The sequence below is a fragment of the Protopterus annectens genome, chromosome 3.part0 (assembly GCF_019279795.1).
Source record: "Protopterus annectens isolate FY-2018-M chromosome 3.part0, PAN1.0, whole genome shotgun sequence".
Lineage (NCBI taxonomy): Eukaryota > Metazoa > Chordata > Ceratodontiformes > Protopteridae > Protopterus > Protopterus annectens.
Window position 1 is genome coordinate 899,191,002 of NC_056731.1, and position 20,059 is coordinate 899,211,060.

The 20,059-nt window shown below is 41.1% G+C and overlaps 1 protein-coding gene across 1 annotated transcript in view; it reads left to right on the forward strand.

The window, feature by feature from the left end:
* The window catches only part of PRKDC (protein kinase, DNA-activated, catalytic subunit), a 4,917,417-nt gene that overhangs the window by 528,419 nt on the left and 4,368,939 nt on the right, over positions 1-20,059 (forward strand). The window contains exon 7 of the mRNA XM_044065724.1: positions 14,028-14,192. Within this exon, the coding sequence (XP_043921659.1) occupies positions 14,028-14,192 (165 nt within the window). The remainder of the gene's footprint in view (positions 1-14,027; positions 14,193-20,059) is intronic.

A 20,059-nucleotide genomic window follows, 5' to 3' on the forward strand; every position in this document is an offset into this window, starting at 1 on the left:
CATGTTCCTGCGAAGTTTAAGTTCTGTTTAGCCTAGCCCAGTTTTTGTGTCTGGAGGAATATGTAAATTCACTTCAAACTCCTCCTACTGAATTCACATCTTCCCTACCAAATGTTTTCATAAACCTTTTCAAAAATCTAGCCTCCTTTGTTATATTTTCCCTTCTGGGTCCCCCAGACACATCTTCCATGCAGCAAATGAAATTCTAGCCCCCTGCCTATAAGCAATTCCCTGCTGAAAATGAATTATTTCACCCAGAGTGCTAGGTCCATTAGGGCAATTTTAGGTGGCATATAAACAAATGCGGTATAATCCTCTCTCCTTGCCAGTAGCCCCTTAGTATTACATATCTGCCATTATTATCTTTATCATCTTCTATCATTATTGGAGCTCCTCTTGCAATTCATGTAAGTACCCCTCTTTTCCTTTGTCCCATGTATTCTGCTGAATAACTATCCTGAAAACCTTTATCAAATTCACATGTTCATTTCATTCCAAATGCATCTGTAGCATAGCTACTTGTACTCAACATTTTTAATATAGTTCACTACTCTTTCTTTTTTGTATACATCTGTGAGACCATTAACATGTAAAGATAATGCAGAAAGGGTAATTCTGTTTAAAAGTTATTCCCACATTTTATTTTTAACAGCTTTTTGTTAAATATCTAGTTCCAGCTTTGGTGTTGCATGCACACACTAATAGTTGACAGGTTGACCATTTATACTGTTATTTCTTGTATCCATTTGAGCCTGTGTCACCTCTTAGAAAACTTTGTTTTATTGAAAGCCCTCAAACAAACAACAAATACACCCCCAATACCCACAAAAAATTATGAACTTAATGTTAACATAGAAAACTATGTACATCTCCAAAAATAGAAGTGTATCCTTCGTAATAGGAGCAGTTGTCTCAGCGACAGCCACACACACACAGGCTTGGGTTAACCTAAAAGGAATGTTATCCATGCCTAAGAAGCATGGTACGACCTGTGATTCTATTAAGTGCTGTCTGGCTTAGTCTTATCCTTATTGCTCTCCGAGAATGAGAACATTTGAATGTTTTCAGAAAACATCATCTCCTAGCCTTTGAAAGAAAGAAGCATTCTGATTTTTATTGCTGTTTATCAGATTATCTCCATAGAGACGTGAGAGTCTGATATAGAGTTGCTTCTACAAGTATGTCTGTATTTGCTTGCTAGAGGAGAGCTTTATGTTCAATGTTATTTATTTGCTTTCTCTTAAAACTTAATACTAGATAAAGCCAAGTGCCTTAATTCAGTCATTCCCCTATGCAAGAATGTGAAAAAGCACATTTTTGTCTTGTTTTTTAAACAGATTTTTTTACATTCCACTGCCTTCATTTCTTAAAACTGAACAAGGAAAAAGAGAAATGAAGGAAAAAATAGGGGCAGCTGTTTACTTTAGTATCCCCATTACACTTGAAAATAACTGAGAAAACTTTACTTTATAGCATGCCAGTGTCATGCACTATACAAATATTAAAGATAACTCTCTTTCCTCTTTCCCTCTCCTAAGTGTTCCTCCAAACATTAATGCCATGAAGTAGGGTATATGCTTTAGAGTCCTCTACAAGTTTAACAAGTCAAAGTCCAGTATTTCCAGGTTTGCTTCTGTTATGTTTCACAAATATATTTAATGCTTTATAATCCCACATTTGTTTGTCAATTTCCGAGTTGCTGGTTTTATTCTTGTTTATCTCCATTTCCCATATCCAGTCTCTGCTTCCTTTCCAACGTACTCTGTTATTCTAGTCGACACTTGTGCTTTCTTCTGTCTCTCAAGCATTTTCTTTTGAAAAACTGGAAAAGTTTTCACTGGCACAGTCTCTCTGTGGTCTTTATTACTAGAAGACCAAGAAACAGAATCTCGTTTTGTTTCACAGCTCACTTTTTGTTGGACAAACTTTTGTATTTCCTCCTTAGCATGTTCTGCATCAAAAATTATTTTGTCCCTTCAGGAAAGAATATTCTGAAGATAGCTGGATACAGCAGTTTGAATCTCATTCCTGCTTTTCAACATTCCCTGATCAGTGGAATAAATTTACTGCTCGTCTGCCTGGTGTACAGTGAGTAATCATTTTTAACAAGTACTCTACTGTCTCCCACTTTTTGTACTTTGTCCTTCTTCCACAGTTTTGTCAGTATCACCTCCTTCTGCTGGTAGGATTGTATCTTTACAATTAAAGGTCTACGTTGCTTTCTCATGGCCAAGTTTGGAGCATACACATGGTGTACCCTTTCAGTTAACTGCTGCTTTGGAATACCAGTCCAGTTGCTTATTTGTGCTTTCATAAAATTAATACGGTCTGTTCCTTCCAGCTTCTCTCGTACAGAAAATTTCAGGTTTTCCCTGTGTGCTCTGTCCTCTCATTCTGTTATTTTTTTGAAGCATCTCTTCTTGAGCAGTCTCGTATTCAGGCAGCCTTTTCATTTTGTCCTCCCTTTTTTGCAGTTTTATCACCTCATCTGAATATCTGTTTAAAGCTTCCATTTTATTCAATGTTTTGTTATTTTAGTTAATATTTTCCATCAGTGTTTCATTTAATCAGCTCTGAGTAGATTTGACTTGCTTTTTCCTGTAGGTTACTGGAAGTCATGTCCTGCACCAAAGCTGGAGCTTGCACTGTATTCTGCTGAACAGCTGCAGAATTCTTCCCAATCAGTGTTTGATTCTCACTTTTTGTGATTGATTTTCTTTCAGGTTGTCTGAATTTAATTGTTCCTGGCATCCAGGCAATGTACTTACGAGCCAGTTACTGAAATTTGCCCAGAAAATGAGTCCATTGGCGCTCTCCTGAGTTTTGTCACACTGGGAGAGCTGAAATTAAGCTGTTACTCAATGTGCAGCCATCTTGGAAGTCGAAATTAAATATCCTTTTTTGATCAGATGATTAAAATTGTAATTTTATCCTGGAGCATGAATGGTTTAATTAATGAACACAAGAGAAAAATGATCTTTGTTTATGCAGTGAAACCACTTCTAATTTGTTTGAATCCTGTCTCTCGCAAACAGTACACAAAACTTTGTGCAGAGATGGCTATTCCAAAGAATTCTTCTCCTTTTTTTCCAACTAGCCGGGAGAAGTGGTAGTTTTCATACTTACAAGAAACAAACAATTAAGGCAGATATACTCTGGGAAAAGGGAGGCTGTATGGACAGAACTTTACCCCGATTGATTTACCCCCTAGGTGTCATTACAGCAAGGGATGTCATTATGACATAACAGTTGGAATCTTGTAATGGACACCTGACTAGATCTTGCCAAGATCTAGAAAACACTAGCAATTACCCGTAAGAAAGCTTTTTAAAATAATCTGTTTTTTGGTATGGTTGATGTACACACAAATTGGGTCTTCTTCCCAGAGATACACCTATTATTCTTGTAGTTCTTGCGCTTTAAGAGCAGATTGAGTATATATGCATCTCACAGGAACATAAGCTTTTATTTTACTCTGTATCCTCTTTCTTTTACAGGTTTGTGATCATGCTATTGGTTTAAATCTGCAGCTATCCTGTGTCCATTGTGTGAAACCTTTGAAATCTAATTCTTTGCTGTGTAAACAGGAAAAGGTTTCCTTTAACTTTGAGGTACAGTGGAGCTTCAGCACTTCAGAGAGGGTTGACTCTGTTGTTCAATACTGGATTTATATTGAAGAGCATGTGACTTTTCTTCTGAAAAACCTGCACAGGTAGAATTAGGATACACAGGGCAATTTAAACTAGAAAAGCTTCAGTCACAATAGACTTTTTTTTCTATGCATCTAATTAAAGGAGTCATTGTATTGGAAGTACTGTTTTGGTATCTTAAGCAACAGATACTTTTCTGCTATATAAAACAGAGTAGGCACTTCCATACTTGAAACTAAAGAATTTTGATCTCTCACCTTCTAATATTTAATATTTAGTCCTTAGATTCTGTCTACAAGAAGTGGATAGGCATGTCAAACGAATAAGAGGGTTATATACAGGCAGAATGCATTTTTCCACTGCAGATATTTATGTATTTTCAGAATACAGTAAACTCTCAGTTAACCGGCACCCATGGGGATTGGTGGATGCCAGATAACTGTAGTTTCTGGTTGCTTGAGAGCTACAATTAAAAACAGACCTGACTAATACTGTACCCTATACTATTTGTTTGGTCTGACTTGTTTTCAGGTTGGGTAGAGAGGGAATTCCTATCTTCCTTTTTAGAACTCTAAAATGTAAGGTGTGTTTCTGCGGGGGAGGAAACTAAGTACAACACATGAAAATTGTACTGTAGTTCTTAGGTTATTTTTTTTTTGCCAGTTGCTTGAATTCCAGTTAACTGAGCGTTTACTGATGTTCTTCATCTCACATTGCTGCAGTCCTTACATATGGGTAGTCCGCTGTCCTCGGTCGGCCCGAATACCAAAGTATAAGGCTGACGTCGGTCAAGGCGCTTAGAACTGACATCAGGACGTCAGGGTACAAAAGCGCATGACCGACGTCATATCCTCAGTCTTTTTTGCCGCATGGTCCGATGCAGAAGCAGCGTTGCAAGTGCCGTTCGGCGTCCTGAAATTTTTCGAGTTCGGAGTTTCAGACCGAATCAAAGTTGGCTAAGTACCCGTTAGAATATTTTGTTTTTTCTTGCCTCAGTGTTTTACCGGATGTCAGAAAAGTGAATAACTGTATTTCTTGTGGGAAACAGATACCGCATAGGGATTATCATTCTTTGTGTATTCCTTGTTTGGGGCCTGAGCACGACGTTGTTGGGTGTCGCTTTTGTGCTAGGTTCAATAAGCGCACTATTGCGAAGGTTAGATTGTGCTAGGCTGGTCTTGAGCGGTGCAATTATAATATGCCGTCGGATTCTCCGGGCGCCGCTTCGAAGAAGCGCAAAGACAAAGCAGTTAAACCCAGGCAAGAAGAGTCGTCCGTTCCGGACGTCGGTTCTTTAGAGGCGTCAGTGGAACCGGTGGTTCCGACGGAGGCTTCTCTGGAGTCCCAGGGGGAGACTTTGATTTTGCAGGATGTGGCCTCTCAGGAGGCAGGTCAGGCTGAAGGGGCTTCCCAAGTTACTGTACTCCCCTCCCTTCCTAGGGTGGTTAGGCCCTCTCCTTCTGTTTCCAAGGCTTCTCCCAGAGGCAGGCCAGGTTTAGCTTCTGTTGGTGTCACTCCTAGTACAGCAGGGTCTGTGCCCAAGAAGCACATGCTTAAAATGGCAGAAGATTTGATTACTCTGATTAGAGGTTCTTTGCCCCCTCCTGATAAGAGGCCTAGAGTGGAGCCAGAGTTGGGGAGTTTTGAGCAGGCTTCGGATGTTTCTGAGTCTTCGGCTGAAGACTTGCAGGAGTACTCTCCTTATTCTGACTCTGATGCAGATGATTCTACTCCTTCTGCCTCTCCTCCGGAGGATTTTTCTTTTTCAGAGACTCTTCATTCCATGAGGGAACATTTTAAGTGGGAAGGTCAGGACTTCTCTGATTCCAGGAAAAGGCTTAGGGAATTTTTGCTTTTGCCCCAGCATAGGCCCTTGGCTATACCTCCTGTTCTGGATGTTGTGGAAGATGTGTTTGCAGAGGCTTCACTTAATCCTGATTCTCTGCCTCCTGCTCCTGTTAAACCGGATAGGTATTACAGGGTGCCTGAGGCTCATAAATATCTTTATAAGAGTCCTAGGGCGGACCCAGAAACAGTTAGTCAGGGACCTAAGGGTGTCAAGGCCTCTGTTGTAAAAAACCCGGTTCCTCCAGATAAAGAGGCCAGAGCTTTGGATAGATGGGGAAAGAAAGTCTATACATCTTCTACCCTAGCTATGAGGGCTTTGAATTGCCAGTTTCATATGTTGAAATATCAAAACTATCTTCTTTCTCAATTGAAGTCTAAGGTGGATGCTCTGGCGGAAGGCATTGAGTGTAAGGAGTTACAAGATTTGGTGCATGTTTCAGAGCAGGTGGGTAAGCATTCTTTACAATGTGGTTTTGATGCTGTACAGGCCTCGTCTAAGGTGGCTGCCACTGGTTCAGTTCTTCGCAGGCACGCATGGCTGAGGGATCAGAATTTATCTGACCATCTTAAGACAAGGATTTTGGATGCTCCTTTACAGTCTGATGTGTTGTTTGGTTCACCTGTGGAGTCAGTCTTGAAGAAAATGGAAGACAAGGCTAAGTCCATGCAGGCTGTTAAAGATTTTTTGCAAGTACAGCCTCCAAAGTTTAGTAGGAATTGGCCTGCTAAGGGGTGGACGTATCCTTCTTATGATTCTCAGTCTAGGGGTAGATCTAGACGTGGTAGGGTGCAGAGCTCAGAGTTCTTTCAGACCTAGAACAGGGAGTTCACCTGCACAATCTTCGGGTGAGGGCAGGGGCCAGTCCTTTCGTAAACAGGCCCAATAACCTACCTTTTCAGCTGCCAGCTCCTTCTTGCCTGGCAGCTCCTTTGGGAGGAAGGTTGGCACTCCAAGGAAAATTGGAATTTGATTACCCAGGACAAATGGGTATTGGATATCATACACCGAGGTTACAAGTTTTATTTCCATACCTTGCCTCCTTTCAAAGGCATGCCGGACGTTCCTCCTCAGCAAAGACTAGAGGCTCACAAACAAATTTCTCTGCTACTTCAAATAGGGGCCATACAACCGGTCCCTCTGCCAGAAGTGGGCCTAGGATTTTATTCTCGCCTGTTCCTAGTACCAAAGAAAGGGAACACGTGGAGACCAATCTTTGATTTATCTATCCTCAACACATATCTGGACATTCCCAAGTTCAAAATGTTGACGTTACAACAGCTTTTACCTCTGCTGGGCAAAGATCACTGGATGGTGACTCTGGATCTCAAGGAGGCTTACCTTCATGTTCCTATCAGGCTCAGTTGCAGAAAGTATCTGCGTTTTGGCTGGGACTTCTCATTATCAGTTCTCTGCATTGCCCTTTGGCTTATCTACTGCCCAGAGTGTTCACGAAGGTTCTGGCTCCAGTGATAGCTTTCTTCAGGCTAAGAGGAATACAGATCTATCCTTATTTGGACGATTGCCTGATTCTGGCCCAAGGAAAGGACGAACTTCTTCATCATTTACAGTATGTGATAGCAGTGCTAAGATGCCTGGGGTATTCTGTGAGCGAAATAAAGTCCAGTCTAGTACCCTCTCAGGACATGTGCTTTCTGGGTGTGAGACTGAATACAGCATCCCAGATGGCCTTTTTGACCCCGGACAAACAACAGAATCTTTCTCTTTACTTCCATCAATTGTCTCATCAGTCCAGGCTGACTGCAAGGACAGTCCTTCAAGCCTTGGGGTTCATGGCATCTTGTATTCTGGTGCTTCCCAATGCCAAACTGCATATGAGGAAGCTACAATGGTATCTCAAAAATGTATGGACACAGTACTGCCAAGATATGGACACTGTCATTCAAATAATACCTTGCATTCAAAAGGAATTTTTGTGGTGGGCTCAGGAATGTCACCTAAACAAGGGACTCTCTGTGACCCGGCCAGAGGCGAGTCAGATTCTAACGACAGATGCCTCAGACAAAGCTTGGGGAGCTCATCTAAATGGAAAGTGGGTACAAGACACGTGGCCTGCCAGACTTCAACATCTACATATCAACTTGAAGGAAATGTTAGCAGTCCAATTTGCATTAATAGCTTTCAAGGATTTACTTCTTCCAGGGCAGGTGTTGGTTCTAACAGACAACACAACTGTCATGTGGTACATCAACAAGCAAGGGGGAACGCATTCTTATCCTCTATGCAGACAAGCAATGATTTTGTGGGAGACTGCTCTCAGTTTACAGCTAAATCTTCAGGCAAGGTTTCTGCCGAGCACAGAACTCCTTAGCAGATGTGTTGAGCAGACAAATTATGGATCCCCACGAGTGGAAATTGGATCCTCATGTGTTTCAGAAATTGACAGTGTTATGGGGAACTCCAGACATAGATCTGTTCGCTTCTCCACTAAACTACCAGCTGCCAAAGTTTTGCACAAAAAGGTTTCATCCCACAGCTTGGAAAGTGGATGCTCTCTCATTCAATTGGAGCAGTCTTCATGTGTATGCCTTTCCACCTCTGCCTCTCCTCCCAAAGGTACTCCTGAAGGCCAGACAGGACAAGCCAAAGATGATTTTAATAGCTCCAGATTGGCCTCGACAGCACTGGTACCCATTACTGAGAAGTCTGGTGCGGGAGCCTCCATGGCCTTTGCCTTCGATTCCACACCTGCTGTCTCAGGAGAACAGTCATTTACTCAATGTCAAACTTCACTCTCTACATCTAACAGCCTGGCATATTCTGTTTTAAACCCTGGAGGGTCTCAGCTTCCACAGCAAGTTTTGAATGTTATTTTGGAGGCCAGAAGGCCTAGTACAAGGAAAGTGTACGCAGATAAATGGAGGAGATTTTTATTTTGGAGTACAGCAAAGGAATTTGATGTTTCTAAGCCTAATTTAAGTGTGGCTCTTCAATATCTCACTGAGTTACTGGACAAAGGTTTGTCCTTCTCCTCTATTAAGATTCATGCTGCAGCAATTTCTGCTCACTATGACTGTGACCCACCATTGTTTTCTCATCCTTTGTTTAAACAATTCCTTAGAGGGGCAAAGAATATAAGACCCCAATAGAGCTCCTACTCCTGCTTGGGATCTCAATTTTGTGTTGGAGAAACTCACTCTACAACCTTTTGAGCCTGCAGCTACTGCCGAGTTGAAATATTTATCATGGAAGACTGCTTTTTTGTTGGCCATTACCTCTGCGAAAAGGGTTTCTGAATTACAGGCCCTTATGGCAGTTGAGCCTTTCTTAATTTTCCATAAGGATAGGGTATCTTTACGTACTAATCCTTCCTTTATGCCTAAAGTGGTTTCTAGTGTGGCTTTAAACCAAACTATTCATTTGCCTACTTTTTATGCAAACCCCAAAATAAAGGGAAAAGATTTTGCACACTTTGGATATGCACAGGCAGTTGCGATATTATTTGAGCAGAACTAAAGGGTTCAGGCAGTCTCAGCAGTTATTTGTTTCATTTGCTTTGGGTTCTCAGGGCAAGCCTGTTTCAAAACAAACTATTTCTAAGTGGATTGGGTTTTGTATTGCTTTCTGTTATTCCCATCATGGTAAGGAGACTCCAGCTGGGATTAGGCCTCATTCCACTAGGGCTACTGCCACTTCTACAGCTTTTTTAAGGGGGGTGGCAACTAAAGATATTTTGGAGGCAGCTACTTGGAGTTCAGTGCATACTTTCTCTAAGCATTACCACCTTCCACTTTACTCTAAATCTAGGGCTGGTTTTGCCACTGCAGTTTTACAGGGCATTTTGGCAGCTCCCAATGCTTTATAGTTTTGCCATCCTCCCTTACCTCTGCTTTGGGATTCTACCCATATGCAAGGACTGCAGCAATGTGAGATGAAGAACATAGTACAGTTTTGTACCTACCATAAATGTAGATGTTCGAAGATCCACATTGCTGCAGTCCAATTTACCCTCCCTCCTTCCCCTCTGTAGTTAGAGGCGGTTGTATGGTTTGGGTTGTGAATATTGTAAATATTGTAAATAGGATTAGTGCAGGGGTGGTTGTTTGGTTTTTTGCTGTCTTTTGGTTTTGGCCTTTCTTTTTAGGGCCTTCTGACATCTGGGGCAAGAAAAGACTGAGGATATGACGTCGGTCATGCGCTTTTGTACCCTGACGTCCTGATGTCAGTTCTAAGCGCCTTGACCGACGTCAGCCTTATACTTTGGTATTCGGGCCGACCGAGGACAGCAGACTACCCATATGTAAGGACTGCAGCAATGTGGATCTTCGAGCATCTACATTTATGGTAGGTACAAAACTGTACTTTTTACATTCTGCTATATGCTATTGAGCTAGAAAATCACTTTTCTCCAGCAGTGATGAAGTACTTGTTCTTTCTTTTCTTCTTCCCCCTGACTTGGGAAGCTTGAGATTGGTTGCTGCAGCCTGTTACACCACAAAAAGTCTCCTCTGTTTTACCAACGTTAACTACTGGTAAAACTGCAGGTACTGATTTACCCCTTGAACTTTATAAATGTGGAGGCCCAGAATTCACGGTTATCTTTTTATGTGTTTGTAATGCCATACTAAAAGGTACTTACCCTCACTTGGAAGGAGGCTGTTATATGAGCTATTCTTAAGGTAGAGAAGAAACTTCTCTCCATTCATATATAGGCCAGTTTTGGTTTTAAATCAGAGTTGCAAGTTAATTGTCTATTTTATCTAAGAGACTGTCTAGTATTGTACCCAGTTTAGTTCATCCTGATCAGATAAGTTTTAACCAGGGCTGAACCACGTCTGACTGCCATATAAAAACACCATTGCCCATTGAAAATGCTTCTAAATCAAACAGGAAATTATTTGCTTCCCTAGATATAGAAAGGTTGTATTTGTTGGGCGCAACTCTGGGAACTGTTGATTTACTGGTGTTTTCCTCAGACTGGGTGCATCTAGTTTAATTTATGTATGTGGGTGCCACTGCAAAATTGAGACTAAACTCTCGACACTATCCTTTTCCAGTGGGGCCCAAGACAGGGATGCTGCATCTCTCCTTTGTTTGCGGTCTACTTACAGCCACTTGCCATATGGCTAAAAGAGTCTCCGGTTTCAGGTTGCCAGTTAAGAACAGTTCAGCATAAACTTGCACTGTATGCTGATGACAACCTAGTATGTCTTTAATCCCTTTGGAACAACTTCTTGTTTGTTAGGGGAGATTTACCAATTTGGTTCCATTTCAGGTTACAAAATAAACCAGGGTAAGACTGAAGTAGTTGATGAGGGTCAGTAATAATCCTTTAACACAAACATCTGTTTACCCTTTCTTCGTTAACAACCATCATTTTAATTACCTGGAAGTTCATTTGGGACCATCCCTTCTCATATCTCTGTCTAATACTTATTGTATGCTATTACAGAAAATAAAAGGATATTGTGATAGCTGGCAACTCCTCTGTTTTGATTTGACATAGTCCTTTCTTATGTTTTACCTCTGATTACCTATGCCTCGCAAACACTCATTTTGCTAGCACCTGATCAGATTTGGAAAGAAGTCATATCTAAGGTTAGACACTTTTTCTTGAAAATGGATCCTTGTCGGAGTTGCATTCCTCTTTCCCTATCTCCTGATTTTGGGGAGGGACGGGGGGACTGCCATCCCAGTATAGAAATGTTTGCACTGGCAGCCATATTAAAAACATTCACAGATCTAGTGCACCAAGACAAAAATGCCTTGTAGTGTATAGTTGTGGCTGCATCGCTGAAAGCAAGGGCAAACCTTTGACATGATGCTATTCATAAAGGACTCGCAATTCAAATGTTTTTCATCAGTTGTCTCTCTAATTAAAAGCTTTCTTCATGGGATTTAAGATTACTTCCACTAGTAGCTGGGTAAAAGATTTTTTTGCATATAGGAAATGTTAACTGGGGGATTTGTTCCCATAGAGCCAACAGGTATCTTAGAGTGTAATGACTCTTATTGGGAACAGTTAATTGAAGAGCTTCCAGTGTCATGGGACTCCTTTGAGAATCAATATGCTCCAGAGATGCATAATAGGGACATGTATTGTAAGATTTATAGACAAGTTGCAGTCCAGTAAAGCTCCTTGGAATATTGAACTCTGATAAACCTAAATGGGTTGCCTGGGTAATATATAACAGGAGTGATGCACCTTATAGAAAAGGGGCAGTAAGGCTGTTATACAAAGTACTCATTCCCCCTGGAGCAATATTTCAAGTAAATGCAAAACTGTTATTGGAACAGTCTCTGGGGATGCAAATGTTTGAGCATCAGTCAGAGAAAGTACAGTTAATACAAAGATACCCTACAATATCTCAGAAATTTAGTTTCCTTGGATGTCGGTACTAATATAAATATTTTTATACACCCATAAAGCTCTGCAGATAATTTCCTAATCCCTCTTGAGGTTGTTGGCTATGTTTTACTGGGGAAATAGGAGATTGGTTGCACACAATTGTAACCTGCTCTGTTCAGTTTGTGTGGGAAATGTGGTTTATGCATCTGTATGTATGAAAGCAAGATGCTTGTTAGATAGCATCTTTGGCAAGACTGTAAGAACAGCACCTGCAAAAGTGTTTTACTGGCAATGAGTCACTGTGTGTGTTGCCATCTTTATGATGTGCTGCTATGTTTTGATGCACTGTCTGTGGCACTTTGCTGTTGATGCCAGCTCAGTGGTACTCCTTCAAATATATTGATCATTTAACTGTGACACATGCTGTTATCTTGCCGGGGGTGGCAGGATGCTGCATTGCACCCTGAGCAACAAGGGTGATGCTTCTGGCTAATGGGATAGGTGAAACTGAATAGGGAGCTAGGTTGTAACACAAAAAGGGTTGAGAGGATGGCATAATGGCTTTTACATTACAGGCACAATGTGCAGAGTTTGATCCTCAAAAGAGATAATTGGCTAAGCTTAAACTAGCCCACAGTGGTAGTTAGTCTTGTATTCACCTATGAACTGTGAACCTATATTGTGGGAATGCGCTGTTTTAAGATGTTTTTAAGGTCGTTATAGGTTATATTAGACACCATATGGCCTGGTAAAGTGTACCTTACAAAAGGAATTGATTTTCTTGGAAATGTATCTTCATTTAGATATGGTTCCTCTTATTTTTAAAATATTTAACTTAAAATGTATAATCGAAAGTTGAAATTCTACTATTACCCCTGCGTTTTACCGATTTAGCTTTACTAATGGATGCCTGACATGATCTGTGCTTCAATTAGCAACTTCAGCATCACATGCCAAGATAAAAGATTTTGAGAAATGGACCCTTGGACTAAATTTATTGCAGATAATTTTTTATTCAAAGCATTATGTAAGTGATCACTTTGGATCAGACCTTAATTCTAACGCATTTTTAATATATTCTGTAAATATTTTTGAATAAATGATTAGAGGAAAAAATACCACACTGAAAGAAATACCGAATAGGGAAGCAATGGCTGGAATAGGTGGGATTAAGGAAGAAAGGTATGATTGCATGGATGAGCAGTGGAAAGAAGTGGGTATTTACACAGGTCATTTGCCAGGTTAGGGTTGGTGTGGAATCAGTAAGTAACAATAACGTATGTACTGGATTAAGTAACAAAGGCTACAGAAGGAAAAGACTGAGTACAGATGAGTGCTAGAGATGTGGAAAAAATAATCCTGGATTCATACATACGTTTTTGGAATGTAAATGGAGTAGACAAGAGTGGGTGATGTAATTAAGGAATAGGATGGGGATCTTCAGGAATCAAAAAAAGTTCTCCAAGTAGACATATTTGTGATGAATTGGGACATGGTGGAAAGGCCAGTATGTTTGACAAGGTAGTTAGTTCAAGAACCACAGTGCAAATTATTAGAAAACTGGTAAAGAAAAGCGTGAATTAACAAAATAGGTGTTTCTTCTAAGTAATTTTGAATAGATTTTTAAGATAATGGGAAAATATGGAATGAGGAGAGGTGAAGACATTGGGAGGAGAGGTATGGATGGTGCGTGTTGGACTTCAAGAAATTGCACAATATAGGTGAGAGTATATGAAGAGAGAAGGAGGGGAGAGATTACGTAAGTTGCAGAGGGGAGAATAAAAGAAAAGAGAGACTTGGGTAAGCTAAGGGAGTCGAAGAATCAATATGATAGTGAATAGTCAGTGATAGAGGCACAAGAGAGAAAGGGATAGCTTAAGATGTGCACACGGGAATGGTTTGGAGCTGGAGAAATGATTGATGAATTGGGGCAGATTAGTACAAGTGGTTGAACTGTGTCTGAGTAATGTAAGCCAAGATTGGAAATTTAAGTAAAAATGTTATGATTGAAGGGCTCATGGAATGTTAACCTACATTATGTAAAGAAGGATAGGAAATAAAATTGCGAAGTAAAAAAACAAAAGCAACTTTTTTGATACTGCTGGAAAAAGTGTCCCCTTGAGCAGTTGTCAGCTTACTGAAGTTGAATGAATATTGTCTTGCATGCTGTAGGCAGCTGTTCCAGAATGACATTAATGACTTTTTTTTTTTTTTTTTAAAGCCATGCAGAGCTGTGAGTCCAGCAAACGTGGACTTCATGTACACAGAACTTATTCAGCGTTGTAAGCAAATGTACCTGACTGAGACTGATACGGAGGAGGATAATTTGTATCAATTGCCCAGTTTCATTCACTCTATTGCCAGTGTTATATTTCATATGGATGCAGTGAGTATTAAACTGAAAAGAAAAGGCTTAAACAGGCATGCCACTGTACTGCAGACTAGCTGTGCAGCCTTTTGTTTAGAAAGAATGGATGTTTTGTGAAAACTTTTTACTTTTAACAGCAGGTTAAATGGAACATGTAATACCCATAATCCTCTATGTTACATTATTTTAAATTCTCATTCTACCGGTGTCCAATGTAGAAAAAAATTTGTAAGGCATTCTGATGTTATTAGCCCTGTATTATTGCATCAGTTAGGTTTGTTTCACATTACAGAAGGCTGGAAAACTGGGCCTGTTCAGTACCCTAGTGACTTCCACCAGTATTTTTACCTAGGTTGACTGCTGTCACCATTCCTCAGCTCCATTAATATTACACCTAGCCACATTATGGAAACCTACTTACACTAGAGAGTCAATTATCCAAATGTTGATTATCTGAAACATTCAATTATCCGAACACAGCCTTCCAAAGTTTTAGGGTAGAAAAAAAATCATGAAGTCTGAATATGTAAACGTATGTATTCGCTTGTGTGTTTTTTGAGCTTGCACCACCTTGTGTGTGAAAAATATTTTTTATTGCCCCCTGGAAGCACTGAATGGTTGAAAAGTGTATTTCCTGTGTGCAGAAAAAACAAGATTTTAGAAGTTTTTTTATCTGTTTCAATGTATGTTTGATTATCCGAACTATCCTAGGTCCCCAATTAGTTTGGATAATCAATTCTTTACTGTACCCTGCCAGACAAGTGGAGTACCTCAGGGTTCAGTCCTGGGACCGCTCTTGTTTGGCATCTACTTCTCTGAAGTACAGGCCAACACTAAGGGAGTCTGGATAACAAAGTTTGCAGATGACTGCAAACTGGGAGCCATTATTGAATCTCCAAATGATGTGGATACTCTACAAAAGAGCCTTACAGAAACAGATGCTTGGTGCCAGAGCCATGGGCTCAAGCTCAATGCCAAGAAATGTATAGTTATCCCCTTTGGGAAAAAACATGTATCTGTGAATTACCATATAGGTGGCAGTACACTAAACACCGAAAGTTTGATGAGAGACTTGGGGACACAGGTGGACAGTGGTCTCACCTTCGATAACCACATCGCCACAACAGTCAGGAAATCCTCTTATGTATCACACCTCATCACTAAGGGCTTTTCATCCAGAAAAAAGGAGGTCATTGTCCCACTGTACTCATCCCTCATTAGACCCATTATAGAATACAATGCCCCGTTTGGTGTGTACCTCTCAAGACATCTGCAACAACTGGAAAGGCCACAGATATACCTCACTAAAAGAATCACAGGTCTAAAGCCGATGCCCTACGCTGACCGCTGTAAAAAACTCCAGCTATACTCTGTCGCATATCATCTACTCAGAGGCGATCTTTGCTTAACATACAAGGCCATGTCAAACCCAGAACTGTTGGACATGCTACACTTAAAGAAATCCCAATCCCTCAGAGCCACATGCTCTAGGGATCTAAACCTTGTCATCACAATAAATAAAACATGCTGGAGGGATAGGTTCCTGACCCAGAGACTCCCCATACTCTGGAATAGATTGCCCATACATGTCAAGCAGAGTGCCTCTTTGGTCCTCTTCAAAAGGAACCTTGACGATTGGATGGGAGAAAGGAAATTCACCCCGGGGATCACGTCAGTCGCCCTGCTAGACAGGGGTCCAGGGAAGTAAATAGTGTGGGAAGAAATAGCCAGGGAATTGTTATGGCTAGGCTTGTTTAGGCCCTAGGGCTGATAGCCTAGTACCAACCTATGAGCAACAATGCAGAATTCACATATGGAAATGTTCTGTGCTTCAGAATAATAGGGCCAGAAAACATGAGTAACAATTGTATAATGATTCCTGGAATCCAATATCTATCAGCAATGGGAAGACATTGTTAACAGACCATGTTGGTTTGCCAAGGATGGTCTGCACCTGCCCCCTACCCCCCCCTGTGCTTTTAGATATTCCCTAAAACTTTACCCACCCCCTTTAGAGCCTTTTTCGGCAATGTCACAATAACATAACTACCAACTTAGCAAAAAAAAAAAAAAACCCTCAAAGCACCCTTAGGTGCTACTGTTCAATGCTCATAGCTTAAACAAGAATAAACAAGGAACTCGCTAGCTTACAAGCTCTCCTCACTCTGGACAATGTAGATGTGTGCTATCACCAAGACTTGGTTTAAAGCCATGGAAAATACTCCAGCAGTGGAAGGCTACATTGCCTTCTACACATTTAGACCAACATCATTACAGCTAGGGGCTAAAGGTGGAGGTGTCTCAATCTATATTAGCAGCAAATACAGTTCCAGGTTGGTTAAACAGGATGATGCCCTATAGTTCATCTGTGTCCAAGTCTCCATAGACCAGGTTTCTTACCATGTCCTGGCCAGCTGCAGGTCATCCTCTGACCCACAAAGCTCACAACTTTTACCTAGACCTACTAGAGGTGCTCTCCATCCAACCAAATATCCTATTCATTGGAGACTTTAACTACCCCTTTATAGACTGAGAAACGTACATTGCTAGTAACTCATGGGTATAATGTTTCCATTGACTTGATCAACACAAACAACCTGGACCCAGATACTGTGCACTCCAACCAGAGGATCAAGAATACTACACCCCCTGTGTCACATCCTCATTGGTAGGTTCTGACCACAAAGCTGCCTCCTTCAAAATAAAAACCAACCCCAATTACCCAACTAAACCTGTAACTGTCAGGAGCTATTCTAAGGAAACTACATTCCAGTAGGCGACAGTTTGTCTAAGTTCATGTCTCCCCCAAACCCTGAGAATACAGCTACCTATGCAGAATTATTTGTAGAAACCCCTGTACAAACATGTAAATGACTGTATTGAGGCTGTCATCCCTAACAGAAGTAAGCCCAGATCTAACACTGAAAACAAGCCACACAAGTGGAATCTTTACCTATGATGGTGTTTATAGTAAAAGAAAAAAAATTCATGGCCAAAATCAGAAAAAGCAGCTCTCATAGAGACGAGCTGTCTGATTCAACTAAACAAGAAACTAAGATGCGTGTTAAAGTTAAGCAAGGCTAACTGAGATCAGGATAGCCTCTGAGGCTAAGAACAGTCACAAGGCCTTCTTCAGATTTGTCCGGTACCTTAAAGATGATACTCAGCAGTGTGCAGAGCTAGTGGTAAGTGACACAACCTTTACTGATCAGGATAACCTAGCAAATCTACTGGCTGATAAATTTAGCTCTAACTTCACCCCCCCCCACTTTCTTCCACTACCGCCTGTGAAATCTCTTCTAGCATATCCCCCCCCCCCCAACAATCAGCAGGAGCAGGCCCTGGTGGCGCTTACTAAGGCCAAAAACACTGCTTCATTGGGCCCCGGTAGTATTTCCAGTTGCCTTCTGAATGGCTTAAAACAAGACCTAGCAGGACCAGTTTTGGCACTATAACTACAGCCTCAAAACAGGTTATGGACCAGGTAAAAGGAGAGGCAGAACAGTTCTCTCCTTATAAGGGATGACCATCGAGTGACTATGGGAACTACAGACCTTTCAGTCTGACAAGTCTGATATACAAAGCCGTAGAATAAATGATCATGGAAATGATCAAAAAGGACATGGGCAACCTACAGACACTGGACAAATCCCAGTTTGGCTTTAAGGGAGGGTCTTGCCTACTTAACCTGGCAGATGACTTAGAGTGTCACTAAGGCTATGTATGAAGGGAACATTATCTGTACACCTACCTTGACCTGGCCAAGACATTTGATACAGTACCCTACTGTGGTGTTGTTGACTAGCTCTCAGAACTAGGCATTCATCCATACATAACTTGCTGGATTGCTGGCTGGCTCTCAGATAGGACCCAAGAAGTCAGGATTGGTGAGACCACCTCTACCAGGAAACCGGTCACCAGTGGAGTACCCCAGAGCTCAGTGTTGGGCCCATTTCTGTTTGGCATTTACTTTTTGGAAGTAAAGGCTAATGTCAAAGAACTCTGGCTCACCAAGTTTGTAAATGACTGTAAATTGGGAGCTATCATAAGATTAACCCCACGACAGTAACATCCTACAAAGGGTCTGAAACACATGACTGGTGCCAAAGCCATGGATCAAAACTGCATATGAAGAAAACATTATAGTGCATAATCATCCACCCAAGCTAATTACTCCATCTGTAAAACATCCTTAAGAGTTGACCTGATAGTCTGGTATCTGGGAACATAAGTAGACAGTAATCTGGTATTCAACCAACACACAGGCGAGATGGTAAGAAAATCATTGTATGTCACTCAACTCGTAAGCAAAGGTATGGCATCCAGGTCCAAGGAAATTATAGTACCACTCTACTCCGCTGTCATCAGACCCATCATTGAGTACAGTGCCCCCTTTGGCATATACCTAACCAGGCACTTGCAACAGTAGTAATGCCTTCAAAGGTTCCTCATCAGGAGAATCCAGGATATGAATACCCTACCATTCACAGTTTGCCTTACGGCTCTATCTCTGCATTCTGTCTCCTACAGGTTACCGAGAGGTGATCTGTGGCATCCTCAGATCCATCTCCACTGACTAATGCACATCCGCAAAGTAAACAGCACCAGAAACACTAGATCTAAGGACCTGAGCTTTGCCTGTGACATAAATGAATATGCCAGGGAGACAGATATGTCTCAAAAGATCCCCGTGGTGCGGACTAAGTTGTTCATCTGCATGAAGCAGAGTTCATCCCTGACCCTATTCAAATGAAACCTTTATCACTGGGTGGTAAATCATAAATTCTTAGCCTAGTATAAACCTATGAAACCTATAAGATTCACCTCTGAGATTGAGGGTGGTGTAATGATAGTCTGAATTGCTGGTAGTAGGTTGTCTGTCAGAAATGTGACACTACAAACGTTTTTCTCCAAATTCCTGAAAGAATCCATGTAGATGCAGGAGTGTTGCCCAAAATGAAAGACTTGTTATATAACTTAAATTCTGCCTGTTCACTTGGACCTTAACATTGAATCACTCTGCACCTTATAAACCATGAGTGACAATATGAGTTTTCAAGAGAACACTATTCTGAGAGTTTGGGAAATACCTAAAGACTAACCTTCGGGTGAAGGAGCACCAAAACGTAAGGTTTACAGATCATGCCACTATAGAAAACAGTAGCACAGCATGCTGAGCCAATCGACATCCAGCAATGCATATACCCTTAATTCCAGGATTTGAGAAATGAAGCACATGTAAACTTGATCTAAGGGCAGTGATATTTTCTTGCTGGTGCAGTATCTCAATACTGTTTAAAAACAATCTGGGGCAGGAGCTTGGCACATCTCATGCAAGTCATAGAAGTTAGAAATTTTGGTACAGTTACTTAGGAGGTGTTCTGAATGTAGAAAGCTACAATTGTGCTTATTAGCTGTGGCTAGAATTATACATTTTCAGTTTTATAGTTTTCTGTCAGCTAGAAAGAGTATTTTGACCAGGAACCTTGAACCTTGACCCTTTCCTGTTGCTGTAAGCCTGTTTGTCTTGTTTGCAGAATCCTTTCCAAGGGCCTACATGTAAATTTCAAGACTGTTCATCTCATCTCAGTTTGATCCCTACTAATTTGGTTGCCCTTTTAACTTGCTCCATACCCTTTTGCTGTTAAGTGGAACTAACTGATGCATAATTGAGATCTTGTGCCATGCATCATAGGCTGTATGCATGTGTAATGAACATGTGGCAAGAACAAGTTTTAGGATGTCAGAGTAAACCTGAACTTTCTGTGGCATCTAGGAGGCACGTTAGGGTGACCTTCGCAGCCAGATACAACCGACTCTGACTTTCTTTTCCATTCTGTTTTAACCTTTGGTCTTATCAGATCCCTTTCTTGACCCTATACTGT